Source organism: Erythranthe guttata, chromosome 3, assembly GCF_056151865.1.
Source record: "Erythranthe guttata isolate IM_541 chromosome 3, IM_541, whole genome shotgun sequence".
Lineage (NCBI taxonomy): Eukaryota > Viridiplantae > Streptophyta > Magnoliopsida > Lamiales > Phrymaceae > Erythranthe > Erythranthe guttata.
In genome coordinates this window covers 835,583-846,678 of record NC_142535.1, presented here as the reverse complement: position 1 = coordinate 846,678, position 11,096 = coordinate 835,583, and the positions used below count along the sequence as shown (strand labels likewise).

Sequence of the window (11,096 nt, the reverse complement as noted above, 5' to 3'; positions counted from 1 at the left end):
ATATATATGTGGTAATTATTTAATGATTGTGTAAATGTAAAAGAGGAAAAAACTTAAAAACATCCATAAATAAAAATGCCACCTAATCAATTGAAGAATCCACCTCATCAATTGAACTCCAACTAAGCAATTTTGACAAATGACATCATCATTTGCCACATGTCAATCATTGAGGGCATAAATCCTCTTTTTATATTATATATATAGATTAGTGAGAAATCGGCATACAAAGATATTTGAACAATTTTGTTTTGTCATTTTAATTTTCAAATTATGAAACTTCTTTGAAATAATTAGAATTAATTTTTCACCAAGTAATAAATTTAAAGGGAAAATTACAAACACCCCCTGAGGTATGGTCAAATTACAAAAACACCCCTCTTGTTTGGATAATTACAACCACCCCCTCAACTCCTCAAATTTAGTGGAATCTTCGAGATTATATGGAATATTATCACTTTTGTATCCGTTTTATCCCATTCAAACTCTACATTATGAAGCAAGATGATCATAATATGTGATTTTTAGCTTGTATATATCAGTTTGTGGTGCATCGGAAACTGTATTTTTTACACAAAAAGAGTACAAATTAGACACATTTCACGGAATCTAGATGACTATGTTGAATTTGGCACCATAAAGGTGGAGGTCTAAGAAAAAATCATAGTTGAGGGGGGTGGATGTAATTATCCAAACAAGAGGGGGGTTTTTGTAATTTGACCATACCTCAGGGGGTGTTTGTAATTTACCCTAAATTTAAAAAATAACATGATATTATTTCCTATTATTAAATTCGAATGCCACGTGTCCGTTAGCCATCTTCGATTTCATCGACACAAAGAAAAAGGAAGAAAACAATGGAGATTGAAGTGTACCATTTTTCACTCAGTTTTCTCGATTTACTTACTTTCTCTCTCTAAAAAAATCAATCGGCGAAGATGACAACAGCTCTATCCAATTCGTTTGTGATTTCGAATCGCCCTTCTCTCCATTTCTCATCCGGTAATTCCTCCGATCCAACTCATTAGCGATTCCTGATTAATTTTTGTTTTTCATTCTTCAAATCTGATGTTTTTCTTTTTTCTCGAACAAATTATTTAATTTTTATTTTTATTTTTTATTTTGGATTAGATTTCAATTTCAAGTTTCTGATGTGGATGATTTGATTTATTGAACACCTCGAGAATCGGTGGTGTTTGTTAATTTTTCTGGTTTGGCTTGTTTATTTATTTATTTAATTTTTTTTATGCCTTGTTTGAATTTGTTCACTGGTATTGATCGTGGAAGAAATGTAATAAAATATCTAATTTCTAAGAATGATTGTGTGAGTAACTTGGAAACAGATTTTCAAATTAGGAACAATTAAAAAATGTTATTACATAATGAAATTCAATGCTGAATCTAAAGAAGAATATGGATGACAATTCGAACTTAGTTTTAACTTTTATGATCGAAGCTTCTTCGGGATATTTGCTATCTTGTTAATTTTTTTCGACTGAAGGAAAACGGGAAAAAGTATTGAATTTCGAATCCATTTGAACAACCAAACACCTCAACTTAATATTTCATTTTTGGAGTCTGTTGGGAATACACCAAAAGTTTATATGAAAACGAGCACGTTTATCTGATTATGCATTGTAGTTTCCGTACAGCTGAAAACGAGCACGGTTATCTAATTATTTTGACCACTAGTTTTACGGCGAAATTTTTTTTATGTTTCTTCGGATTCTATATTTTTGAGTTTTTGAGTTTTTTTTTTTCAGTAAATATCTTGTTCTAATTGAAGTATGTCTTCATTAGCATACCCGATATTTGAAAAACGTATTTGCGGCATCGCCATTTATGCAGTTTCAGTTGATACCTTGATGTCATATCGGCACAATTATATATGCTTAAGAAATTTTATATAATATATTCTTTGAAATTGTGGTTGATGATTCGAACTATTTGAAGGAGTTTGATTAATCTTGAATTGCTACCATTTAACTTGCGTGTTGTTCTTTGTCGAGTTTCGGTTTGTGAAAAGGGCAAATGAGTACTTATATTCCATGTTGAATATATATATTAATGAGTATTTAATATTTGGCAAGTATTTTTTTAACTCTGCTATTGCATTAGCAGATCAATGTTTAGGGTCCAGTAACTTGGCTTTCAGTTTGACGAGCACAAGGAAATCGCCAGCTCAGAGAAGGAGAATCGTTGTTCAAGCAAGTTATAGGTATACCGTATTTTTTATTTCCTTCTTTTTTTTTTCTACTTCGTCGTTATGTGTTTGACTTCACTTTATATTGCCCCTTAATTACTCAGAAATTACTTTATAGTGCTTCTTTTAGTACAATAGATGAATACGGGAGACGTCTTATTCGGTGGAATGTAATTTTAATAGGCCGGTCTTGTTTGGGAATATTGATGGTTTGATAAAATCAATTGAATTGGATAGGATAGGAATACATTGTCCATGATTACATAATATGTGGTTATGTTATGTTTGGGATTAATGATTATACAATCCGTGTATTGGGTAATATGTATGTATATATATATATATATATATATATATATATATATATATATATATATATATATATATATATATATATATATATATATATATATATATATATTATCTAGAAGTCTAAATTCTAACAGAATACGGGTTCGTTTTTATTGCATTTTGATCCGAGAGTATACTATTTGAAGTACATTCGGCAATTTTTCGTTAATTGGTGCTTCGTCAGTGAGCTGCTTTCAATTTGTTATAAATGAGTCGGCCTTACATTCATTTTGATGCATAATATGAAGAGAAGTTATGTAAATGATATATCTTGCAATTATATATTTAATTATGTATGATGTAGTGATGGTGGAAGACCAAACAGTGCAAGCATCTTTGTCGGTGGCTTCGTTCTTGGTGGAATAATTGTTGGTACACTTGGTTGTGTGTATGCACCTCAGGTACTATTAATCTCTCTCTCTCTCTCTCTCTCTCTCTCTCTCTCTCTCTCTCTCACACACACACACACACACACACACACACACACACACACACACACAAGCTAATTGTGAAGTGACACCTAATTGGTTCTTGTTTGTCTCACAGATAACTAAGGCTTTAACTGGTACTGACAAAAAGGATTTGATGAAAAAGCTGCCCAAATTTATCTACGACGAAGAAAAAGCACTCGAGGTAATCTAAGTGATGTTCTTACCTATTGGTGGTCCTAAATATACGCTCATTTAGGAATCGAAAATGCTTGCAAATCAAGTTGATAATGTTTTAGCCTAAATTCTTTGCTCGAACACGTTCAACTCAAACACGTTGTTTTCGATTAAAGAAAAAAATTGCACAATTTGTTGTATAATTCAGACAAGGGAAAAGTAGATAATTCGATTATCTTGAGTTAATTATTGGACATGAACAAATCTTTTTTTTCCTTCGTCTGTGCTGTGTTATAAATGTAGAAGCAGCGCAAGAAACTGGCGGAGAAGATAGAGCAGCTTAACTCAGCTATAGATACAGTGTCCAATCAGTTGCGATCTGAAGAACCACCGAACGAAGAAGCAGTTAGCGCAGACGACATCGAAGCTCTTGTCTGAACGGTCTCTCTCTGTAATTCTTTCCATAATTTCGATAACAATGTTGTTGTGTTTTTGCTTAGTTCATGTTCGATCTACATATATATCTATATATCATGATATATATAGTTCTTTTTTTTTTGTTTTTCTTTTTTCATCAATGCTCAAGTTCTTAAATTTAATACTGTTTGTTATGTACTTATGGTTCTTCAATTGTTGTTCTGTTGTTGTTAATAAAAGTTTAGTCTTGTAAATATTGTATGATTAGGGTAAATCACGACCACCTCATGAGGTAAGGTTAAATTACTAAAAAACCCATCATGTTTGGGTAATTACAACCCACCTCAACTATGAATCTTCTTACATGTCTACCCATGTGTTGTCAAATTTAGTGGAATCTTCTAGATTATGTGGAACATTCTTCAGTTTGTACCCGTTTTACCTCATTCGAGCTTCATATTTTGAAACAAGATGATCATACGATGTGTCTTTTGACTTGTAATTTGTAAATATCAAATTGTGGTACATCAGAAACTGTATTTTTGCACAAAACGAGTAAAAACTAGAGAATTTTTCACGTAACCTAGAAAATAATGTTGAATTTGATATCATAAGGATGAAAAACGTTAGAAGATTCATAATTGATGTGTAGTTGTAATTACCCAAACATGAATTTTTTTTTCTTCTCGTAATTTGATCTTACCCCAAAGAGTTGGACGTAATTTACCCCTGTGATTATAGATTATCATTTCCATACGAAAACAATAAAAATATTTTTTTTTTTGAAATATTAAATCATGATTATATAACCCTTTCTTAGTAATGTAATTTTCTCATATTCAGGAAGTTATAATATTTTTTTCAATTTGTGTCACGGGTATTGAACTCTTGTGGTAAGTATTGTTCATATATGTAGTATATATATATATATATATATATATATATATATATATATACATGAGAAAAAAAAAGATCCATGAAGGAAAAATATATTGTGGTTGATATTTAGATGGTGGAGAAAGAAACATGATCTTATCTGATATCAATATGCTTTCATACAAAAATCCTCACCACTCATTACAACTCATTTCTAACCAACTAATTTTCTGCCAAATAATTCAGAAAAATATTAAAATAAAAACTATATATACATATATATATAACTTGTGAATTAATATTGTTATAGTTTGAGTTTCAGCCATGGCTTCCAATGCAGCTTTGGCATCTTCAAGAATCCCAACAAGCACTAGGCTTCCATCCAAAACCACTCACTCTTTCTCTGCTCAATGCTTCTCTAAGGTACTTTTTAATCTCGATTTTATTAGCAAATGTTCTCCGTTTTCGATAGCAGAGTCGGCATAAGACCGCAGGGGGCCACGGCCCCCAATTTTGTTTTTAGTTTGGATAGAGATTTGTTATATTTCGTGTAGTTTAGTGTAATTTTGTTTTTTTGAAGTGTATATTTATTTGGTTATCGTCTAAAAGATAAAATTCTGGCTCTGCCACTGCTCGGTTTTGATCTTTATTTATTTATTTGTATTTTTTAGAAAGTGGAAGTAGCGGAATTCTCGGGGCTGAAGTCCAATGGATGTGTTGCCTTTACCAAGAATTCAAGGGAGGCTTCTTTGTTTGATGTTGTGGCTGCACAACTCACTACAAAGGTATTTTTTTTCTCGTATTATATCGAATTAGATCGGATTAGATTAATTCCTTACTAATTAATTAATTATTTAGTTAGTTAATATCATGTTTCGTTCTTTAGATTACATCTTGTATTAAATTTGTTAGATTCTGTTATTATATGTAAACTGTCTATAGAGTCTTATATTTAACATAATTAAGTTATGGTTCTAAGGATAAAATTGTAATTTTCCTTTTTAGTCACCCTACAAAATTACAATGAAGTAATAGCATTTAACTGCGGACTTCTACTTCAGTAACGGACTTTACCAACCAACCATCTTATTAATTCGCACTATTAAAATACGAAATGGTTCATATAGTTACTTATTCATCTATAATAATTAATTCGAAAATTTCGAAAAAAAATGTTAATCAAGATTCTTGTTTTAACATGCTTACTTTGTCGAAAATCAGACATCGGGAGAATCCGCACCCGTGAAGGGAGAGACGGTGGCGAAATTGAAGGTAGCCATTAACGGTTTCGGAAGAATCGGAAGAAACTTCCTTCGGTGCTGGCACGGCCGCAAAGACTCGCCCCTCGAAGTTGTTGTCCTCAACGACAGTGGTGGTGTAAAAAACGTACGACATCCTTAACAAAAAAATAATAATTTTTTTTATAAATAAAACGATTAAATTCATTTGAAATAATTCGTCGAATAATTGTCGCAGGCGTCACACTTGCTCAAGTACGACTCGATGCTCGGAACATTCAAGGCGGATGTTAAGATAGTCAACAACGAGACGATCAGCGTAGATGGAAAGCTCATTAAGGTTGTCTCCAGCCGGGACCCACTCAAACTTCCTTGGGCTGAACTCGGGATCGACATTGTCATCGAGGTATATATATATATATATATATATATATATATATATATATATATATATATATATATATATATATATATATATATATATATATTATATTACATAAAAAAGACGAAATATGAATTAGTCGAAATATGTTTATATTCGAAATTGTTTAAAATTTATTTATTGTTACAGGGTACCGGTGTATTTGTTGATGGTCCGGGGGCAGGCAAGCACCTCCAAGCTGGAGCTAAGAAGGTTATTATTACAGCTCCGGCGAAAGGTGCCGATATTCCAACTTACGTTGTTGGTGTGAACGAAAAGGATTACGGTCACGATGTTGCTGACATCATAAGGTTAGCAAATTCTTTAATTAGATACTCTTCACTTTCTTTCTTTTTTTTTTTTTTTCTTAAAAAAATATTTATGAAGAGTGATATAGGGGTGAATATCGGACGGTTCGGGTCGAAATTTAGCACTTTTCGGATTTATTATATTTTATTTCTTTTTTTATTAAAAAAATATTTATGAATAGTGATATAGGGGTGAGAATCGGACGGTTCGGATCGAAATTTAGCACTTTTGGATTTTTTATTTTTATTTTCTCGGAAGTGAAAAACTAATGCATGTTCTGTTACAAAAAACAAATATAGGAAAAATCGGAAAACTCAAAATCAAATATTGTAATTATAGAAATTGGAATGAAAAACATTGTCGCAAAAATTTTAAATTTTCGGACTGGAATCGTCAGAAATTCGGAATAATTTGAATTGTTTATTCGGATTAAATCGGAATTTTTGGAAATTAAAATTGGATGGGAAATTGGAATCTCATATATATTCCAATCCCTACAAGAAAATTGGGAAAAAAATCGAAATCGGAATTTTTGGTGTCGGAATCGGCGGAAAACAGAAATTCCATTCCAGTTTGCACCCTTATAATGATCTTTTGTATGTTTTATTCATGCATATTATATTTATCGACAAAAATCTTCGTTTGATTGATTAATGCAGCAATGCTTCTTGCACGACCAACTGTTTGGCTCCTTTCGCCAAGGTCTTGGACGACGAATTCGGTAAGACGACCGAAATTTTTTTACGTCGAAAAATAAGAAAAAAATCGTGCTATTTATTATAATTATGTATAATATGTGGTCAAATTTGCATTTGCAGGCATAGTCAAGGGTACGATGACAACCACTCACTCGTACACCGGCGACCAGAGGCTTCTAGATGCTTCTCACCGGGACCTACGTAGGGCCAGAGCCGCGGCACTAAACATCGTGCCGACGAGCACCGGTGCAGCCAAGGCCGTTTCTCTAGTGCTGCCTCAGCTAAAGGGCAAGCTCAACGGCATTGCGCTCCGCGTGCCGACGCCGAACGTCTCTGTGGTTGACTTAGTCATCAACGTCGAGAAGAAGGGAATCTCCGCGGAGGAGATCAATGCCGCCTTCAGGAAGGCCGCGGAGGGGCCGATGGCCGGGATATTGGCCGTCTGCGACGAGCCTCTCGTCTCGGTCGACTTCCGGTGCTCCGACGTCTCGACCACCATTGACTCCTCGTTGACTATGGTCATGGGGGACGATATGGTCAAGGTCGTCGCTTGGTACGACAATGAATGGGGTTACAGGTACGTACGCGAAAAAAAAAAAAAAAAACGTGACATTTCTAATTATTAAACGTTCGTTTATTTTATTTAATTAATTAATTAATTAAATTAATTAAATTTAATAAATACAGTCAAAGAGTTGTGGATTTGGCACATTTGGTGGCAAGCAAATGGCCAGGAGTAAGTGCAGTTGGGAGTGGAGACCCTTTGGAGGATTTCTGTAAGGGCAACCCTTCTGAGGAAGAGTGCAAAGTTTATGAGTAATTATTTTCTTCTTTAATAATAATAATAATTATTATTATTATTTTTATTTTTATTTTCTTTCTGCTGCTGAAGAATTGTTTTTTAGGAGCTAAGAAGGGAATTTTTTGTTGTATTTACTACTACTTAATTTTTTGTAATAATTTGACAATGGAAAGAGGGACTATGGAACCAATTTTCTTTTTTTTTTTTTATGTTGAAAAGATATGCTTAATTACTTAAATTCAAATTTTCATTAGAAGACACTTGGGTAATTGGCATTTTGCACCCTGCAATTATGCTCATTTGAGACTTTGCACCCTTAAATTAAAAATATGACAGATTGCACCTCAAATTAAGATTTACTTGGCATAGTGCACCTCAGAATCTAATAGTAGTAGAATAAAATGATATCGGGGGAACGAAAAGGGTAAATTTGTGAATAAATTCACTACCAACCTTTTTAATTACATAAAATATTTATATTCTTCCTCGTTCACGGATGTAATTAACAATAATTGACCATTTTGCCCATTGAAATATGGTAAGATCATTTATTCGGACGCAAAGTTTAGCAGAAAAGTGAATTGGGGTGCTATGTGCCAAGCAAATCTTAATTTCAGGGTGTTATCTACCATATTTTTAATTCACGGGTGCAGAGTGTCAAATGAGCATAATTGCAGGGTGCAAAATCCCAATTACCCGACTATTAGTGTGGCTGAATCAATTTGCTTCATTCCGTGAAGTTCTAACAAGTAATTCATATAATTTTTGAGGTAGTTTTAACAAATTTTCTTATTATTAATATCTCCCAACCTAATTAAATTAATTTTAGCAGACTATAATTAGTTTGACTTCTATTTTTAAGATAGTCATATAAATCAAATGAAATTTGAGTTAATCGCACATAATCCCTATGTAATTCCACATTGCCGAAAACGCCCTTGTATTAAGACAATTAGCAAAAACTCCCCTTTAAAAACTAGTCAACAATAAAGCCCATGTCAAAAAAAATGAGTTTTGTTGATATAAAAAGACTCAAATGCCCTCCGATAGTTTATATTTTGAGTAAACTACAAAAAGTACCCTCTTTTCATGTAGCGGTAATTTAAAATATATACAAAAATTATGTGATAATAAAAAAAACATAAATTAAAGATCCCATTGTACCTTTATAATTAAGATATAACAAAAAATAAAATAATTAAAATATTTAAAAAATATAAGAATTTATTAATTGCAAAATCCCGGGGGTATTTGTGTCTTTTTATATGAAGTCAACACTCAAATGAGAAATGGGCCGAGTGTGCTATTTAAATAATTTCACAGGGGGTTTTTTGCTAGTTTATTTATTGTAGGAGGGTTTTCGCTATTTAGAGATTATAGAAGGGTACTTTTTGCAGTTTACTCTTTTTATTTTATGAATACATAAATCCAATTTGAATTTAATACAAAAATCAGTTACATTTTCCCGGTCTATTATTAACTTCTTCAATTCACAAAAAAAATAGAAACAAATTTAAAATCTCACACACCCCTTCACAAAAAAAGCCTTTTTTCCCATTACACCTAATTTAAAGACGTGACCCCTAAATTAAATGTTACACCTCCAAAAAACTATATATACACACACACACACTAACGCACACACAAAACACACACATTTGCATTAGAAGTTAAAACTCATTCCAAATTGTACAATTCTTTGTTCATTAATTTATACACTCACACACATATATCGATAAATCAACATCAAGAAATGGCAAGAACTCCGGTTATCCCAACCATGATAGCGGTGGCTCTGGTGGCGGCAGCGGTGTTGGCGGTGGCGGCACAAGCGGCGGAGCGAAGCGGTTGCATGACGGAGTGTTACTTCGAGTGCATGCAAATTAAGATATTCAACGAGGGCGAATGCAAGAGAGAGTGCATACTTGCTTGTGCAAGGGATGTTATTAGGAAAGCTTCAATGGAAGAAGATGATAGTAATAAATTCTTTCCTCTATGGATATAATAATTTAAATGTATATCTAGTCTAATTGTTTCATAACTAACAATATTTTTCTTGTAATACAATATATATAATATATTATATTGTTAAAAGATTAATGAATATTAGTAGTTAATTTGGTATATAGTATCATTTTATTTTATTTTTTGAAGAAAGGTTACTTTTGACTAATTTAATATCCATTTTAATGTTATTAATGTAGACCATGGACTTGCTTAGTATAATTAAAATTATATTTGAAAATTGTGGGTTCGAATTAAGATGAGATTATTTATTAATCTTTCATAACTCCGATTTTAATTTCTATAAAAAATATTACGAGCCAATATTTTCGGTCCCTCATATTTTTTTTGGTGATCCACAAAAAATTGGCACACCATATATATAAATAAATGTAATACTGACCGGTAAAAAAATTTATAAAATTTGAATTGCGTGGTAAAAAAGTAATAGAATTTAATCAAAAATTAATATAATTTAATGAAATGGCTGCATAATCAAGAAAAAAAATGTTTTTAAATTAATAATAATAATTTTTTTTATTTAAGATGTGGTTGCTAAAAATATATATCAAGGTTATATAATAGGTGTGACAATTTAGCATTTAAATTATTTTTAAAAATGTTGGAAAAATATATTTTGGAAGTAGAAAGAAAAAATAAAGTAAAAAAAAAAAAAAAAAAAAAAAAAAAAAAAACCGAAGAAGTTGAATTCATGTGTGTAAAATTTGTTAAACGTTGACTTATTATATTAAGTCAAATATCAATTAAGTTGCAGGCGCATTTTTAATTGAAGGTGCCAAACGCTCCCTAATAAATAAGTCAAACTTCATTCATACTCATAATTCCACCTTTGGATTAGTAGAATCCACCATGTTCAAATATTAATTAATTATTATTAACATTAAAAATGTATATGTATTAATTTGGTCAAAGCACAATTCGACAAATCGTAACATGAGTCAACTCAGTTCCTTGGAAAAAATATGAAATTATATCAATTTTCCGAAATTCGAAATATATTAATAAAATTCTTAATTTATAAATATAATCTTAAAAAAAAAACAGGATTCGTAGTACAAAATTGAACCACTAATTAATAATCAATATTCTCTTGAAGAAAGAAAAAAAATATAAATGACAAGGAGACTATTCTACCTTGTTAAGTCTTTATT

The 11,096-nt window shown here is 31.7% G+C and overlaps 2 protein-coding genes across 3 annotated transcripts; both read left to right on the top strand.

Annotated features, from left to right (window-relative positions):
• Window positions 1–804: 804 nt before the first annotated feature.
• LOC148771458 (inner membrane localized protein) lies at window positions 805–3,830 on the top strand. 2 transcript variants are annotated; one of them, XM_088815346.1, is made up of 5 exons: window positions 805–1,002; window positions 2,122–2,218; window positions 2,859–2,955; window positions 3,101–3,187; window positions 3,463–3,830. In XM_088815346.1, the coding sequence occupies exons 1-5, from the start codon at window positions 939–941 to the stop codon at window positions 3,595–3,597; spliced, it is 480 nt and encodes a 159-aa protein (XP_088671472.1). In that variant the 5' UTR covers window positions 805–938; the 3' UTR covers window positions 3,598–3,830. The 2 variants fall into 2 exon arrangements, with proteins under 2 accessions (XP_088671472.1, XP_088671471.1); XM_088815345.1 differs by having other exon boundaries at window positions 844–1,002; window positions 2,119–2,218.
• An 883-nt stretch (window positions 3,831–4,713) lies between these two features.
• On the top strand, window positions 4,714–8,121 carry GAPB (glyceraldehyde-3-phosphate dehydrogenase B subunit). The gene is made up of 8 exons (XM_088815344.1): window positions 4,714–4,875; window positions 5,124–5,237; window positions 5,674–5,838; window positions 5,929–6,096; window positions 6,262–6,422; window positions 7,080–7,141; window positions 7,239–7,695; window positions 7,806–8,121. Exons 1-8 carry the CDS (start codon window positions 4,777–4,779, stop codon window positions 7,936–7,938), a joined length of 1,359 nt encoding a protein of 452 aa, XP_088671470.1. The 5' UTR covers window positions 4,714–4,776; the 3' UTR covers window positions 7,939–8,121.
• Window positions 8,122–11,096: the final 2,975 nt, after the last annotated feature.